Below are 18,389 nucleotides of genomic sequence, written 5' to 3' on the forward strand. Positions count from 1 at the left end.
TTTGATGGGACAGTGTAGAGGGAGGTTTACCCTGTATCTAACCCGTGCTGTACCTGCCCTGGGAGTGTTATTTTTTATTCGTTCATGGCGAGGCCGGCATTTATTGCCCATCCCTGATTGCCCTTGAGAAGGTGGTGGTGAGCCGCCTTCTTGAACCGCTGCAGTCCGTGTGGTGAAGGTTCTCCCACAGTGCTGTTAGGAAGGGAGTTCCAGGATTTTGACCCAGCGACGATGAAGGAACAGCGATATATTTCCAAGTCGGGATGGTGTGTGACTTGGAGGGGAACATGCAGGTGGTGTTGTTCCCTTGTGCCTGCTGCTCTTGTCCTTCTAGGTGGTAGAGGTCGCGGGTTTGGGAGGTGCTGTCGAAGAAGCCTTGGCGAGTTGCTGCAGTGCATCCTGTGGTTTGTACACACTGCAGCCACAGTGCGCCGGTGGTGAAGGGAGTGAATGTTTAGGGTGGTGGATGGGGTGCCAATCAAGCGGGCTGCTTTGTCCTGGATGGTGTCGAGCTTCTTGAGTGTTGTCGGAGCTGCACTCATCCAGGCAAGTGGAGAGTATTCCATCACACTCCTGACTTGTGCCTTGTGGATGGTGGAAAGGCTTTGGGAAGTCAGGAGGTGAGTCACTCGCCGCAGAATACCCAGCCTCTGACCTGGTCTCGTAGCAACAGTATTTATGTGGCTGGTCCAGTTAAGTTTCTGGTCAATGATGACGCCCAGGATGTTGATGGTGGGGGATTCGGCGATGGTAATGCCGTTGAATGTCAAGAGGAGGTGGTTAGACTCTCTCTTGTTGGAGATGGTCATTGCCTGGCACTTGTCTGGCGCGAATGTTACTTGCCACTTATCAGCCCAAGCCTGGATGTTGTCCAGGTCTTGCTGTATGCGGGCTCGGACTGCTTCATTATCTGAGGGGTTGCGAATGGAACTGAACACTGTGCAATCATCAGCGAACATCCCCGTTTCTGACCTTATGATGGAGGGAAGGTCATTGATGAAGCAGCTGAAGATGGTTGGGCCGAGGACACTGCCCTGAGGAACCCCTGCAGCAGTGTCCTGGGGCTGAGATGATTGGCCTCCGACAACCACTACCATCTTCCTTTGTGCGAGGTATGACTCCAGCCACTGGAGAGTTTTCCCCCTGATTCCCATTGACTTCAATTTTACTCGGGCTCCTTGGTGCCACACTCGGTCAAATGCTGCCTTGATGTCAAGGGCAGTCACTCTCACCTCAACTCTGGTTTGATGGGGCAGTGTAGAGGGAGCTTTACTCTGTATCTAACCCTGTACCTGCCCTGGGAGTGTTTGATGGGACAGTGTAGAGGGAGCTTTACTCTGTATCTAACCCTGTACCTGCCCTGGGAGTGTTTGATGGGACAGTGTAGAGGGAGCTTTACTCTGTATCTAACCCGTACTGTAACTGCCCTGGGAGTGTTTGATGGGACAGTGTAGAGGGAGTTTTACTCTGTATCTAACCCTGATTGTGACTCGGGAGTGTTTGATGGGACAGTGTGGAGGGACCATCTCGCGTGTTCTGGGCAGTACTGCGTGACTCGGTGTGTTGTGCCTATGGTAAGGATGGTGAAGACTCTGAGTTAAGTTACAGAATGTTGACTTCTCGTTCTACAGAGACACAGCAGAGTTTATGTGAAGGCATGCAGCCAGAGAGTCAAACGCCACAGGCATCGGACAATAAAGTGCCAGCCCAGGTTAGTTGGGAGGGAAGGCTCACCTTGTTAACGGTGTTGATTTGGTGGTTATTGTCAGCCTTTCCTAAGTTGTCTTTCTCAGAGTCCAGCCCTGTCCTCACTGCGACCGCATCATTTACTGAGCTGTAAATAGAAGATTATCACTAACAGATCAAATAAAGAATTTCGGAGGAATTTCTTCCCAGAGTGTGGTGAGAATGTCACGTGGCCTGGTTGGAGCCGAAGCACTGAAGCATTTAAAGGAAGGCTTGATGCATCCATGAGGGAGAAAGGAACAGAGAGAAATAGGGGCAGGGTGGGGAGTGGTAATTAACAACAACTTACATTCATATAGCGCCTTCAACATGGTGAAACATCCCAGGGCGCTTCACGGGAGCGATTATCAGACACAATTTGACACCCAGCCACATAAGGAGATATTAGGACAAATGCTTGGTCAAAGAGGGAGGTTTTAAGGAGCGTCTTAAAGGAGGAGAAAGGGAGGTGGTGAGGTTTAGGGGGGAATTCCAGAGCTCAGGGCCTAGGCAGCCGAAGGCACGGCCGCCAGTGGTGGAGAGGGAGGTGGAGGGGTTTAGGGAGGGAATTCCAGAGCTTAGGGCCGAGGCAGCTGAAGGCACGCCCGCCAATGGTGGAGAGGTAGAAATCGGGGATGTGCAAGAGGCAAGAATTGGAGGAGTGCAGAGATATAGTGGCAATATCAGAGACCTGGCTTAAAGAAGGGGGGGATTGACGACAGGTATTCAGAAAAGATAAGGAAGAAAAGAAAGGAGGGTGGTAGTGGAGGGTGGCAGTATTGATCACAGAAACTATTACAGCACTGGAAAGGGATGATGTGGTTGAAGGGTCAAAGACAGAATCTATTTGGTTACAATTAAGGAACAATAGAGGAGCGATTACAATAGGACTTAAAAATAAGAACATCAGAAATAGGAGCAGGAGTAGGCCACACGGCCCCCCGCACCTCTTCCGCCATTCAATCAGATCAAGGCTGATCTTCGACCTCAACTCCACTTTCCGACCCGATCCCCATATCCCTTGATTCCCCTGGAGTCCAAAAATCTGTCTATCTCAGTCTTGAATATATTCAACGACTCAGCATCCACAGCCCTCTGGGGCAGAGAATTCCAATGATTCACATCCCTCTGAGTGAAGAAATTCCTCCTCATCTCAGTCTTAAATGGCCGACCCCTTATCCTGAGACTATGCCCCCTAATTCTAGACTCTCCAGCCAGGGGAAACATCCTCTCAGCCTCTACCCTGTCAAGCTCACTCAGAATCTTATATGTTTCAATGAGATCACCTCTCATTCTTCTAAACTCCAGAGAGTATAGGCCCATTCTACACAATCTCTCCTCATAGGACAACCCTCTCATCCCAGGAATTAATCTAGTGAACCTTTGTTGCACCGCCTCTAAGGCAAGTATATCCTTCCTTAGATAAGGAGACCAAAACTGTACACAGTACTCCAGGTGAGGTCTCACTAAAGCCCTGTACAATTGTAGTAAGACTTCCTCACTCTTGTACTCCAACCCCCTTGCAATGAAGGCCAACATACTATTTGCCTTCCTAATTGCTTGCTGTACCTGCATGTTAACTTTTTGTGTTTCTTGTACGAGGACACCCAAATCTCTCTGAACACCAACATTTAATAGTTTCAAACCATTTAAAAATATTCTGTTTTTCTATTCTTCCTACCCCAAAGTGAATAACCTCACATTTCCCCACATTATACCGCATCTGCCACCTTCTTGTCCACGCACAGGGTGTAAACTATAGACCACCAAATAGTGGGAAGGAGATAGAGGAGCAAATTTGCAGGCAAATTACAGAAAGATGCAAGAACTATAGAGTAGTGATAATGGGGGACTTCAATTATCCCAATATAGACTGGGACAGTAACAGTGTAAAGGGCAAAGAGGGGGAGGAATTCCTGAAATGTGTACAAGAGAACTTTCTTGATCAGTGTGTTTCCAGCCCAACGAGGAAGGAAGCAGTGCCGGATCTAGTTCTGGGGAATGAAGTGGGGCAGGTGGAGCATGTTTCAGTGGGGGAGCATTTGGGGAACAGTGATCATAATATCAGTAAGTTTAGAACAGTTCTGGAAAAGGACAAGGAATAATCAAATGTGAAAATACTTAACTGGAGGAGGGCTCATTTCAGAGAGTTAAAAAAGGATCTTGCCCTGGTGGATTGGAATCAAAAATTGGTCAGCAAAATAGTAATTGATCAATGGGAGGCCTTCAAGGAGGAGTTGGTTCGGGTACAGAGTAGACACATTCCTACGAGGGGGAAAGGAAGGGCATTCAAAGCTAGAGCTCCCTGGATGACTAAAGATATAGAGATTAAAATGAAATAGAAAAAGGAGGCTTATGACGAATGTAAGGTTCATAATACAGTAGAGAACCAGGCTGAATACAGAAAGTACAGAGGAGATCTAAAAAGGGAATGAGAGGCAAAGGGAGAGTATGAGAATAGATTAGCAGCTAACATAAAAGGGAACCCAAAAGCCTTTTATAAACATATAAATAATAAAAGGGTCGTCAAAGGAAGGGTGGGACCAATTAGGGACTAAAAAAGAGATCTTCTTGTGGAGGCAGAGGGCATGGCTGAGGCACTAAATGAATACTTTGCATCGGTCTTCACCGGAGAAGAGGATGCTGTCATTGGAGCAGTAAAGGAGGAGGTAGGAGTGATATTGGATAGGATAAAAATAGAGAAAGAGGAGATACTTAAAAGATTGGCAGAACTCTGGTCGCCACACTACAGGAAGGATGTGATCGCTTTGGAGAGGGTGCAGAGGAGATTCATCAGGATGTTACCAGGGCTGGAGCGCTTCAGCTATGAAGAGAGACTGGGAAGATTGGGTTTGTTTTCTTTGGAGCAGAGGAGGCTGAGGGGGGACATGATTGAGGTGTACAAAATTATGAGGGGCACAGATAGGATGGATACTAAGGAGCTTTTTCCCTTCGTTGAGGGTTCTATAACAAGGGGACATAGATTCAAGGTAAAAGGCGGGAGGTTTAGAGGGGATTTGAGAAAGAACTTTTTCACCCAGAGGGTGGTTGGAGTCTGGAACTCACTGCCTGAAAGGGTTGTGGAGGTAGGAACCCTCACAACATTCAAGAAGCATTTGGATGAGCACTTGAAATGCCATAGCATACAAGGCTACGGACCAAATGCTGGAATATGGGATTAGAGTAGACAGGGCTGATGGCCGGCGCGGACACGATGGGCCGAAGGGCCTCTATCCGTGCTGTATAACTCTATGACTCTATGACTCTATAACTCAAAGTAGAAAAGTCACCCGGTCCGGATGGGATGATCCTGGGTTACTGAGGGAAGTAAGGATGGAAATTGCGGAGGCTCTGGCCACAATCATCCTTAGATATGGGGGCGGTGCCGGAGGACTGGAGGATTGCAAATGTTACACCCTTGTTCAAAAATGGGAGAGGGATAAACCCGGTAACTATAGGCCAGTCAGCCTAACGTCGGTGGGGGGAAACCTTTAGAGACAATAATCTGGGACAAAATGAATTGGTGCTTGGAAAAGTCTGGGCTAATAAATGAAAGCCAGCATGGATTTGGAGGAGGTCACAGAGATAGGGAGGGGCGAGGCCATGGAGCGATTTGAAAATAAGGATGAGAATTTTAAAATCGAGGCATTCCCGGACCGGGAGCCATTGTAGGTCGGTGAGCACAGGGGTGATGGGTGAACGGGACTCGGTGCGAGTTAGGATAAGGGCAGCAGAGTTTTGGATGAGCTGAAGTTTACACAGGGTGGGAGGCCGGCCAGGAGAGCATTGGAACAGTCGTCTGGAGGTAACAAAAGCATGGATGAGGGCTTCAGCAGCAGATGAGCTGAGGCAGGGGTGGAGATGGGCGATGTTACGGAGGTGGAAGTAGGAGGTCTTGGTGATGGAGAGGAAATGGGGTCGGAGGCTCAGCTCAGGGTCAAATAGAACGCCGAGGTTGGGAACAGTCTGGTTCAGACTCAGACAGTGGCCAGGGAGGGGGATGGAGTCGGTGACTGGGGAACGGAGTTTGTGGTGGGGACTGAAGACAATGGCTTCGAACTTCCCAATATTTAATTGGAGGAAATTTTTGCTCATCCAGTACTGGATGTCGGACAAGCAATGTGAAAAACGAGAGACAGTGGTGGGGTCGAGAGGGGTGGTGGTGAGGTAGAGCTGGGTGTCGTCAGTGTACATGTGGAACCTGATGATATCGCCGAGGGGCAGCATGTAGATGAGAAATAGGAGGGGGCCAAGGATCGATCCTTGGGGACTCCAGAGGTAACGGTGTGGGAGAGAGAAGAGAAGCCATTACAGGAGATTCTCCGATACGACTGGATAGATAAGAATGGAAGCAGGTGAAGGCAGTCCCACCCAGCTGGACAATGGAGGAGAGGCGTTGGAGGCGGATGGAGTGGTCAATCGTGTGAAAGGCTGCAGACAGGTGGAGAAGGATGAGGAGGGAGAGTTTACCACGGTCACAGTCACAGAGGATCTCATTTGTGACTTTGATAAGGGCCGTTTTGATAAGGGGCGGAAACCTGATTGGAGGGATTCAAACATGGAGTTATGGGAAAGATGGACACGGATTTGGGAGACGACAACATGTTGAAGGACTTTGGAGAGGAAAGGGAGGTTGGAGATGGGGGGGTAGTTTGCAAGGACAGAGGGGGTCAAGGGTGGGTTTTTTGAGGAGCGGGTGATGACAGCAGATTTGAAGGGAAGGGGGACAGCAGCTGAGGAGAGGGAACCGTTAACAATATCAGCTGGCATGGGGGCCAGGAAGGGAAGTTGGGTGGTCAGCAGTTTAGTGGGAATAGGGTCGAGGGAGAAGGAGGTGGGTCTCATGGTCAAGATGAGTTTGGAGAGAGAATGAGGAGAGACAGGAGAGAAATTAGAGAAAGATTCAGGGCGAGGGCAGGGGGGAACTGAAGGGAAGTTTGGCTCAGTGAGCGAGGGGGAGGGAGGGAAGTGGCAGAGGCAGCTGAATGGATCGTCTCAATCTTGGTGACAAATTAGGGTGGGAGGAGTCTCGTCTGGAGTGTCAACACCAACATAAAGCAGTTGGGCCAAATGGCTTTTTGTGTGCTGCAGATTGGATAGCTGAGCCCCTGTACGATGCTCCCTGTGGAGATGTTGTGTGCCTTGCTGTTTGGTATGTTGAGTGTTTCTCTCTCTCTCTCTCTCTCAGGAGCCTGAAGACGTGGTGTTGATAGACGATGACGCTGAGGAACTCCCTCTCGTCCCAAAGTCTAAGAAAGCTTGCGTTGAATGTCCGCTTTGTGGGCAACGCTTCCCATTGGAGAAGATCGAGGTGCACGCGGCCGATTGTAACGGTGCCAGTGATGGAGACGGCAAATCGCAAGGTAGGAATCTCACTGTTCCGTGGATATGGACTGTGCTATACAGGTGTCTGTGGATATGGACAGTGCTGCACTGGTCCCTGTGGATATGGACAGTGTTGTACTGGTCCCTGTGGATATGGACTGTGCTATACAGGTGTCTGTGGATATGGACAGTGCTGCACTGGTCCCTGTGGATATGGACAGTGCTGTACTGGTCCCTGTGGATATGGACTGTGCTATACAGGTGTCTGTGGATATGGACAGTGCTGCACTGGTCCCTGTGGATATGGACAGTGCTGTACTGGTCCCTGTGGATATGGACAGTGCTGTACTGGTCCCTGTGGATATGGACAGTGCTGTACTGGTCCCTGTGGATATGGACGGTGCTGTACTGGTCCCTGTGGATATGGACAGTGCTGTACTGGTCCCTGTGGATATGGACAGTGCTGTCCTGGTCCCTGTGGATATGGACTGTGCTGTGCTTTGCTGTACTGGTCCCTGTGGATATGGACAGTGCTGCACTGGCCCCTGTGGATATGGACGGTGCTGCACTGGCCCCTGTGGATATGGACAGTGCTGCACTGGTCCCTGTGGATATGGACGGTGCTGGACTGGTCCCTGTGGGTATGGACGGTGCTGTATTGGTCCCTGTGGAAATGGACAGTGCTGTACTGGTCCCTGTGGATATGGACAGTGCTGTTCTGGTCCCTGTGAATATGGACAGTGCTGTACTGGTCCCTGTGGATATGGACAGTGATGTACTGGTCCCTGTGGATGTGGGCAGTGCTGTACTGGTCCCTGTAGATATGGACAGTGCTGTACTGGTCCCTGTGGATATGGACAGTGATGTACTGGTCCCTGTAGATATGGACAGTGCTGTACTGGTCCCTGTGGATATGGACAGTGATGTACTGGTCCCTGTGGATATGGACAGTGCTGTACTGGTCACTGTGGATATGGACAGTGCTGTACTGGTCCCTGTGGAAATGGACAGTGCTGTACTGGTCCCTGTGGATATGGACTGTGCTATACAGGTGTCTGTGGATATGGACAGTGCTGCACTGGTCCCTGTGGATATGGACAGTGCTGTACTGGTCCCTGTGGATATGGACAGTGCTGTACTGGTCCCTGTGGATATGGACAGTGCTGTACTGGTCCCTGTGGATATGGACAGTGCTGTACTGGTCCCTGTGGATATGGACGGTGCTGCACTGGTCCCTGTGGATATGGACGGTGCTGCACTGGTCCCTGTGGATATGGACAGTGCTGTACCGGTCCCTGTGGATATGGACAGTGCTGTACTGGTCCCTGTGGAAATGGACAGTGCTGTACTGGTCCCTGTGGATATGGACTGTGCTATACAGGTGTCTGTGGATATGGACAGTGCTGCACTGGTCCCTGTGGATATGGACAGTGCTGTACTGGTCCCTGTGGATATGGACAGTGCTGTACTGGTCCCTGTGGATATGGACAGTGCTGTACTGGTCCCTGTGGATATGGACAGTGCTGTACTGGTCCCTGTGGATATGGACGGTGCTGCACTGGTCCCTGTGGATATGGACAGTGCTGTACTGGTCCCTGTGGATATGGACAGTGCTGTACTGGTCCCTGTGGATATGGACGGTGCTGTTCTGGCCCCTGTGGATATGGACAGTGCTGTACTGGTCCCTGTGGATATGGACAGTGCTGTACTGGTCCCTGTGGATATGGACGGTGCTGTTCTGGTCCCTGTGGATATTGACGGTGCTGTACTGGTCCCTGTGGATATGGACAGTGCTGTACTGGTCCCTGTGGATATGGACGGTGCTGTTCTGGTCCCTGTGGATATGGACGGTGCTGTTCTGGCCCCTGTGGATATGGACGGTGCTGTTCTGGCCCCTGTGGATATGGACGGTGCTGTACTGGTCCCTGTGGATATGGACGGTGCTGTTCTGGCCCCTGTGGATATGGACGGTGCTGTTCTGGTCCCTGTGGATATGGACGGGGCTGTACTGGTCCCTGTGGATAAAAACTGTGCTGTACTGGTCCCTGTGGATATGGACAGTGCTGTCCTGGTCCCTGTGGATATGGACTGTGCTGTGCTTTGCTGTACTGGTCCCTGTGGATATGGACAGTGCTGCACTGGCCCCTGTGGATATGGACGGTGCTGTATTGGTCTCTGTGGATATGGACGGTGCTGTCCTGGTCTCTGTGGATATGGACAGTGCTGTACTGGTCCCTGTGGATATGGACAGTGCTGCACTGGCCCCTGTGGATATGGACAGTGCTGCACTGGTCCCTGTGGATATGGACGGTGCTGGACTGGTCCCTGTGGGTATGGACGGTGCTGTATTGGTCCCTGTGGAAATGGACAGTGCTGTACTGGTCCCTGTGGATATGGACAGTGCTGTTCTGGTCCCTGTGGATATGGACAGTGCTGTACTGGTCCCTGTGGATATGGACAGTGATGTACTGGTCCCTGTGGATGTGGACAGTGATGTACTGGTCCCTGTAGATATGGACAGTGCTGTACTGGTCCCTGTGGATATGGACAGTGATGTACTGGTCCCTGTGGATGTGGACAGTGCTGTACTGGTTCCTGTAGATATGGACAGTGCTGTACTGGTCCCTGTGGATATGGACAGTGATGTACTGGTCCCTGTAGATATGGACAGTGCTGTACTGGTCCCTGTGGATATGGACAGTGATGAACTGGTCCCTGTGGATATGGACAGTGCTGTACTGGTCCCTGTGGATATGGACAGTGCTGTACTGGTCCCTGTGGAAATGGACAGTGCTGTACTGGTCCCTGTGGATAAGCGTACTCCAAGGCGGCCTTCGAGACACACGACAACGCAAAATCGTCGAGCAGAAATTGATAGCCAAGTTCCGCACCCATGAGGACGATCTCAACCGGGATCTTGGGTTCATGTCACGCTACACGTTACCCCACCAGCGAACAAATGTTATCTGTTTTTAATATAATGGGTCATTTGCTGGCTCTCTCTGCCTTCCGGATGTTTCTGCCTCTCTCTGTTTTTCTTCTCTTTTTTTTCCTGTTTGTTTTTTTGTTGAATGTGTATTCGGGGGTTCTGCAGGTGACACCTCTCTGTCTGAACACGGTGATTGCCTTGGCAACGGGCAGTTGCAGGGGCAGTCTGTAAACACCATGTATTGTTCTATATGTATAAATGCGTAGGCTTCAAGGAGATCCTGAACATTTACCTGAGGAAGGAGGAAGTCTCCGAAAGCTTGTGAATTTAAAATAAAATTGCTGGACTATAACTTGGTGTTGTAAAATTGTTTACAATTGTCAACCCCAGTCCATCACCGGCATCTCCACATCCTGTGGATATGGACAGTGCTGTACATAAGAACATAAGAACATAAGAAATAGGAGCAGGAGTAGGCCAATCGGCCCCTCGAGCCTGCTCCGCCATTCAATAAGATCATGGCTGATCTGATCCCAACCACAAATCTGAAGAACACAAGAAGTCGGAGCAGGACCCGGCCACACAGCCCCTGGGCCCTCTGCGCCAACCACAGGGCATTGACCGATCCGAACTCAGCTTCATGTCCAATTTCCTGCCCGCTCCCCGTAACCCCTAATTCCCTTTACTTCTAGGAAACTGTCTATTTCTGTTTTAAATTTATTTAATGATGTAGCTTCCACAGCTTCCTGGGGCAGCAAATTCCACAGACCTACCACCCTCTGAGTGAAGAAGTTTCTCCTCATCTCAGTTTTGAAAGAGCAGCCCGAAGATGGTTTCGATCCATCGACCTCTGGGTTATGGGCCCAGCACGCTTCCGCTGCGCCACTCTGCTATACCAATCCTGTGGATGTGGACAGTGCTGTACTGGTCCCTGTGGATATGGACAGTGCTGGACTGGTCCCTGTGGTTATGGACAGTGCTGGACTGGTCCCTGTGGTTATGGACAGTGCTGGACTGGTCCCTGTGGATATGGACAGTGCTGGACTGGTCCCTGTGGTTATGGACAGTGCTGGACTGGTCCCTGTGGATATGGACGGTGCTGTACTGGTCCCTGTGGATATGGACGGTGCTGTACTGGTCCCTGTGGATATGGACCGTGCTGTACTGATGTGTGTGGATATTGATAGTGCTGTACTGGTCCCTGTGGATATGGACCGTGCTGTACTGATGTGTGTGGATATTGATAGTGCCGTTCTGGTCCCTGTGGATATGGACGGTGCTGCACTGGTCCCTGTGGATATGGATGGTGCTGAACTGGTTCCTGTGGATATGGACAGTGCTGTACTGGTCCCTGTGGATGTGGACAGTGCTGCACTGGTCCCTGTGGATATGGATGGTGCTGAACTGGTACCTGTGGATATGGACTGTGCTGCACTGGTTCCTGTGGATATGGACAGTGCTGCACTGGTCCCTGTGGATATGGACAGTGCTGCACTAGTCCCTGTGGATATGGACGGTGCTGTATTTGTCCCTGTGGATATGGACGGTGCTGTATTGGTCCCTGTGGATATGGACGGTGCTGTACTGGTCCCTGTGGATATGGACAGTGCTGCACTGGTCCCTGTGGATATGGACGGTGCTGTATTTGTCCCTGTGGATATGGACGGTGCTGTATTGGTCCCTGTGGATATGGACGGTGCTGTACTGGTCCCTGTGGATATGGACGGTGCTGTACTGGTCCCTGTGGATATGGACGGTGCTGCACTGGTCCTTGTGGATATGGACAGTGCTGTACTGGTCCTTGTGGATATGGTCATTGCTGTACTGGTGCCTGTGGATATGGACAGTGCTGTACTGGTCCCTATGGATATGGACGGTGCTGTACTGGTCCCTGTGGATATGGACGGTGCTGCACTGGTCCCTGTGGATATGGACAGTGCTGTACTGGTCCCTGTGGATATGGACAGTGCTGTACTGGTCCCTGCAGATATGGACGCTTCTGGACTGGTCCCTGTGGGTGTATAAGGTGCTGCACTCGTCCCTGTAGCTGTGTACGGTGCTGCACTGGTCCCTGTGGGTTTGTACGGTGCTGTCCTGGTCCCTGTGGATATGGACGGTGCTGTACTGGTCCCTGTGGATATGGACGGTGCTGTACTGGTCCTTGTGGATATGGACAGTGCTGTACTGGTGCCTGTGGATATGGACAGTGCTGTACTGGTCCCTGTGGATTTGAACGGTGCTGTACTGATGTCTGTGGATATGGACAGTGCTGCACTGGTCCCTGTGGATATGGACGGTGCCGTACTGGTCCCTGTGGATATGGACAGTGCTGTACTGGTCCCTGTGGATTCGAACGGTGCTGTACTGATGTCTGTGGATATGGACAGTGCTGTACTGGTCCCTGTGGATATGGACGGTGCTGTTCTGGTCCCTGTGGATATGGACGGTGCCGTACTGGTCCCTGTGGATATGGACAGTGCCGTATGGTCCCTGTGGATATGGACAGTGCTGTTCTGGTCCCTGTGGATATTGACGGTGCTGTACTGGTCCCTGTGGATACGGACGGTGCTGTACTGGTCCCTGTGGATATGGACAGTGCTGTACTGGTCCCTGTGGATATGGACAGTGCTGTTCTGGTCCCTGTGGATATGGACAGTGCTGTACTGGTCCCTGTGGATATGGACAGTGCTGTACTGGTCCCTGTGGATATGGACAGTGCTGTACTGGTCCCTGTGGATATGGACAGTGCTGTACTGGTCCCTGTGGATATGGACAGTGCTGTACTGGTCCCTGTGGATATGGACAGTGCTGTACTGGTCCCTGTGGATATGGACAGTGCCGTACTGGTCCCTGTGGATATGGACAGTGCTATTCTGTTCCCTGTGGATATGGACAGTGCTGTACTGTTCCCTGTGGATATGGTCAGTGCTGTCCTGGTCCCTGTGGATATGGACGGTGCTGTACTGGTCCCTGCAGATATGGACGGTTCTGGACTGGTCCCTGTGGGTGTGTAAGCTGCTGCACTCGTCCCTGTGGCTGTGTACGGTGCTGTACTGGTCCCTGTGGATATGGAGAGTGCTGTACTGGTCCCTGTGGATGTGAGCAGTGCTGTACTGGTCCCTGTGGATATGGACGGTGCTGGAATGGTCCCTGTGGGTATGGACGGTGCTGTAATGATGTGCGTGGATATTGAGAGTGCTGTACTGGTCCCTGTGGATATGGACAGTGCTGCACTGGTCCCTGTGGAGATGGACAGTGCTGTACTGGCCCCTGTGGATATGGACAGTGCTGTCCTGGTCCTTGTGGATATGGACGGTGCTGTTCTGGTCCCTGTGGATATGGACGGTGCTGTGCTGGTCCCTGTGGATATGGACGGTGCTGTGCTGGTCAATGTGGATATGGACAGTGCTGTACTGATGTCTGTGGATATGGACAGTGCTGTACTGGTCCCTGTGGATATGGACAGTGCTGGACTGGTCCCTGTGGATATGGACGGTGCCGAATTTGTCCCTGTGGATATGGACGGTGCTGTACTGGTCCCTGTGGATATGGACGGTGCTGTACTGGTCCCTGTGGATATCGACTGTGCTGTGCTGTACTGGTCCCTGTGGATATGGACAGTGCTGTACTGGTCCCTGTGGACATGGACAGTGCTGTGCTGGTCCCTGTGGAAATGGACGGTGCTGAACTGGTCCCTGTGGATATGGACGGTGCTGGACTGGTCCCTGTGGATATGGACGGTGCCGTACGTGTCCCTGTGGATATGGACGGTGCCGTTCTGGTCCCTGTGGATATGGACGGTGCTGTTCTGGTCCCTGTGGATATGGACGGTGCCGTTCTGGTCCCTGTGGATATGGACGGTGCTGTTCTGCTCCCTGTGGATATGGACGGTGCTATTCTGTTCCCTGTGGATATGGACAGTGCTGTTCTGGTCCCTGTGGATATGGACGGTGCTGTTCTGGTCCCTGTGGATATGGACGGTGCTGCACTGGTCCCTGTGGATATGGACAGTGCTGTCCTGGTCCCTGTGGATATGGACAGTGCCGTACTGGTCCCTGTGGATATGGACAGTGCCGTATGGTCCCTGTGGATATGGACAGTGCCATAATGGTCCCTGTGGATATGGACAGTGCTTTACTGGTCCCGATGGGTGTGTATGGTGCTGTTCTGGTCCCTGTGGATATGGACGGTGCTGTGCTGGTCCCTGTGGATATGGACAGTGCTGTACTGGTCCCTGTGGATATGGACGGTGCTGTTCTGGTCCCTGTGGATATGGACAGTGCTGTACTGGTCCCTGTGGATATCGACTGTGCTGTGCTGTACTGGTCCCTTTGGATATGGACAGTGCTGTACTGGTCCCTGTGGACATGGACAGTGCTGTACTGGCCCCTGTGGATATCGACTGTGCTGTGCTGTGCTGGTCCCTGTGGAAATGGACGGTGCTGAACTGGTCCCTGTGGATATGGACGGTGCTGGACTGGTCCCTGTGGATATGGACGGTGCCGTACGTGTCCCTGTGGATATGGACGGTGCCGTTCTGGTCCCTGTGGATATGGACGGTGCTGTTCTGGTCCCTGTGGATATGGACGGTGCCATTCTGGTCCCTGTGGATATGGACGGTGCTGTTCTGCTCCCTGTGGATATGGACGGTGCTATTCTGTTCCCTGTGGATATGGACAGTGCTGTTCTGGTCCCTGTGGATATGGACGGTGCTGTTCTGGTCCCTGTGGATATGGACGGTGCTGCACTGGTCCCTGTGGATATGGACAGTGCTGTCCTGGTCCCTGTGGATATGGACAGTGCCGTACTGGTCCCTGTGGATATGGACAGTGCCGTATGGTCCCTGTGGATATGGACAGTGCCATAATGGTCCCTGTGGATATGGACAGTGCTTTACTGGTCCCGATGGGTGTGTATGGTGCTGTTCTGGTCCCTGTGGATATGGACGGTGCTGTGCTGGTCCCTGTGGATATGGACAGTGCTGTGCTGGTCCCTGTGGATATGGACGGTGCTGTTCTGGTCCCTGTGGATATGGACAGTGCTGTGCTGGTCCCTGTGGATATGGACGGTGCTGTACTGGTCCCTGTGGATATGGACGGTGCTGTACTGGTCCCTGTGGATATGGAAGGTGCTGTTCTGGTCCCTGTGGATATGGACGGTGCTGTGCTGGTACGATGGATATGGACGGTGCTGTTCTGGTCCCTGTGGATATGGACGGTGCTGTACTGGTCCCTGTGGATATGGACGGTGCTGTTCTGGTCCCTGTGGATATGGACGGTGCTGTGCTGGTCCCTGTGGATATGGACAGTGCTGTCCTGGTCCCTGTGGATATGGACAGTGCTGTTCTGGTCCCTGTGGATATGGACGGTGCTGTGCTGGTCCCTGTGGATATGGACAGTGCTGTACTGGTCCCTGTGGATATGGACAGTGCTGTACTGGTCCCTGTGGATATGGACGGTGCCGTTCTGTTCCCTGTGGATATGGACAGTGCAATTCTGTTCCCTGTGGATATGGACAGTGCTGTACTGGTCCCTGTGGATATGGACAGTGCTGTACTGGTCCCTGTGGATATGGACAGTGCTGTCCTGGTCCCTGTGGATATGGACAGTGCTGTACTGGTCCCTGTGGATATGGACAGTGCTGTACTGGTCCTTGTGGATATGGACAGTGCTGTACTGGCCCCGGTGGATATGGACAGTGCTGTACTGGTCCCTGTGGATATGGACGGTGCCGTTCTGTTCCCTGTGGATATGGACGGTGCTGTTCTGGTCCCTGTGGATATGGACGGTGCTGTGCTGGTCCCTGTGGATATGGACGGTGCTGTGCTGGTCCCTGTGGATATGGACAGTGCTGTACCGGTCCCTGTGGATATGGACGGTGCTGTGCTGGTCCCTGTGGATATGGACGGTGCTGTACTGGTCCCTGTGGATACAGATGGTGCTGTTCTGGTCCCTGTGGATATGGACAGTGCTGTACTGGCCCCTGTGGAGATGGACGGTGCTGTATTGGTCCCTGTGGATATGGACGGTGATGCACTGATGTCTGTGGATATGGACGGTGCTGTACTGGTCCTTGTGGATATGGACAGTGCTGTTCTGGTCCCTGTGGATATGGACGGTGCTGCACTGGTCCCTGTGGATATGGACGGTGCTGTACTGGTCCCTGTGGATATGGACAGTGCTGTATTGGACACTGTGGATATGGACAGTGCTGTACTATTCCCTGTGGATTTGGACGGTGCTGCACTGGTCCCTGTGGATATGGACGGTGCTGTTCTGGTTCCTGTGGATATGGACGGTGCTGTGCTGGTCCCTGTGGATATGGACGGTGCTGTGCTGGTCCCTGTGGATATGGACGGTGCTGTACTGGTCCCTGTGGATATGGACGGTGCTGCACTGGTCCCTGTGGATATGGACAGTGCTGTGCTGGTCCCTGTGGATATGGACGGTGCTGTCCTGGTCCCTGTGGATATGGACGGTGCTGTACTGGTCCCTGTGGATATGGACGGTGCTGTACTGGTCCCTGTGGATGTGGACGGTGTTGTCCTGATGTGTGTGGATATGGACGGTGCTGTACTGGTCCCTGTGGATATGGACGGTGCTGTCCTGGTCCCTGTGGATATGGACGGTGCTGCACTGGTCCCTGTGGATATGGACAGTGCTGTACTGGTCCCTGTGGATATGGACGGTGCTGGACTGGTCCCTGTGGATATGGACGGTGCTGTCCTGGTCCCTGTGGATATGGACGGTGCTGTCCTGGTCCCTGAGGATATGGACGGTGCTGTTCTGGTACCTGTGGATATGGACTGTGCTGCACTGGTTCCTGTGGATATGGACAGTGCTGTACTGGCCCCTGTGGATATCGACTGTGCTGTGCTGTACTGGTCCCTGTGGATATGGACAGTGCTGTACTGGTCCCTGTGGATATGGACAGTGCTGCACTGGTCCCTGTGGATATGGACGGTGCTGTACTGGTACCTGTGGATATGGAATGTGCTGCACTGGTTCCTGTGGATATGGACAGTGCTGTACTGGTCCCTGTGGATATCGACTGTGCTGTGCTGTACTGGTCCCTGTGGATATGGACAGTGCTGTACTGGTCCCTGTGGATATGGACAGTGCTGCACTGGTCCCTGTGGATATGGACGGTGCTGTATTTGTTCCTGTGGATATGGACGGTGCTGTATTGGTCCCTGTGGATATGGACGGTGCTGTCCTGGTCCCTGTGGATATGGACGGTGCTGTACTGGTCCCTGTGGATATGGACGGAGCTGTGCTGTACTGGTCCCTGTGGATATGGACGGAGCTGTGCTGGTCCCTGTGGATACGGACGGTGCTGTACTGGTCCCTGTGGATATGGACGGTGCTGTACTGTTCCCTGTGGATATGGACAGTGCTGTACTGGTCCCTGTGGATATGGACGGTGCTGTATTGGTCCCTGTGGATATGGACGGTGCTGTCCTGGTCCCTGTGGATATGGACGGTGCTGTACTGGTCCCTGTGGATATGGACGGAGCTGTGTTGGTCCCTGTGGATACGGACGGTGCTGTACTGGTCCCTGTGGATATGGACGGTGCTGTACTGGTCCCTGAGGATATGGACGGTGCTGTACTGGTACCTGTGGATATGGACTGTGCTGTGCTGTACTGGTCCCTGTGGATATGGACAGTGCTGTACTGGTCCCTGTGGATGTGGACAGTGCTGCACTGGTCCCTGTGGATATGGACGGTGCTGAACCGATGTCTGTGGATATGGACGGTGCTGTACTGGTCCTTGTGGATATGGACAGTGCTGTGCTGGTCCCTGTGGATATGGACGGTGCTGTACCGGTCCCTGTGGATATGGACGGTGCTGTACTGGTCCCTGTGGATATAGATGGTGCTGTTCTGGTCCCTGTGGATATGGACAGTGCTGTACTGGCCCCTGTGGAGATGGACGGTGCTGTATTGGTCCCTGTGGATATGGACGGTGCTGCACTGATGTCTGTGGATATGGACGGTGCTGTACCGGTCCCTGTGGATATGGACGGTGCTGTACTGGTCCCTGTGGATATGGATGGTGCTGTTCTGGTCCCTGTGGATATGGACAGTGCTGTACTGGTCCCTGTGGATAAGGACGGTGCTGGACTGGTCCCTGTGGATATGGACGATGCTGCACTGATGTCTGTGGATATGGACGGTGCTGTACTGGTCCTTGTGGATATGGACAGTGCTGTTCTGGTCCCTGTGGATATGGACGGTGCTGCACTGGTCCCTGTGGATATGGACGGTGCTGTACTGGTCCCTGTGGATATGGACAGTGCTGTATTGGTCCCTGTGGATATGGACAGTGCTGTACTGTTCCCTGTGGATATGGACGGTGCTGCACTGGTCCCTGTGGATATGGACGGTGCTGTTCTGGTCCCTGTGGAT

The 18,389-nt window shown here is 52.4% G+C and overlaps 1 protein-coding gene across 1 annotated transcript in view; it reads left to right on the forward strand.

The window, feature by feature from the left end:
* LOC137318081 (BRCA1-A complex subunit RAP80-like) overlaps window positions 1-18,389 on the forward strand; it is a gene marked incomplete at its 3' end in the record, with an annotated part of 92,435 nt that overhangs the window by 12,307 nt on the left and 61,739 nt on the right. The window contains exons 3-4 of the mRNA XM_067981048.1: window positions 1,632-1,711; window positions 6,914-7,088. Coding sequence (XP_067837149.1) covers window positions 1,632-1,711; window positions 6,914-7,088 — 255 coding nt within the window. The remainder of the gene's footprint in view (window positions 1-1,631; window positions 1,712-6,913; window positions 7,089-18,389) is intronic.

The sequence above is a fragment of the Heptranchias perlo genome, unplaced genomic scaffold, assembly GCF_035084215.1.
Source record: "Heptranchias perlo isolate sHepPer1 unplaced genomic scaffold, sHepPer1.hap1 HAP1_SCAFFOLD_643, whole genome shotgun sequence".
NCBI lineage: Eukaryota > Metazoa > Chordata > Chondrichthyes > Hexanchiformes > Hexanchidae > Heptranchias > Heptranchias perlo.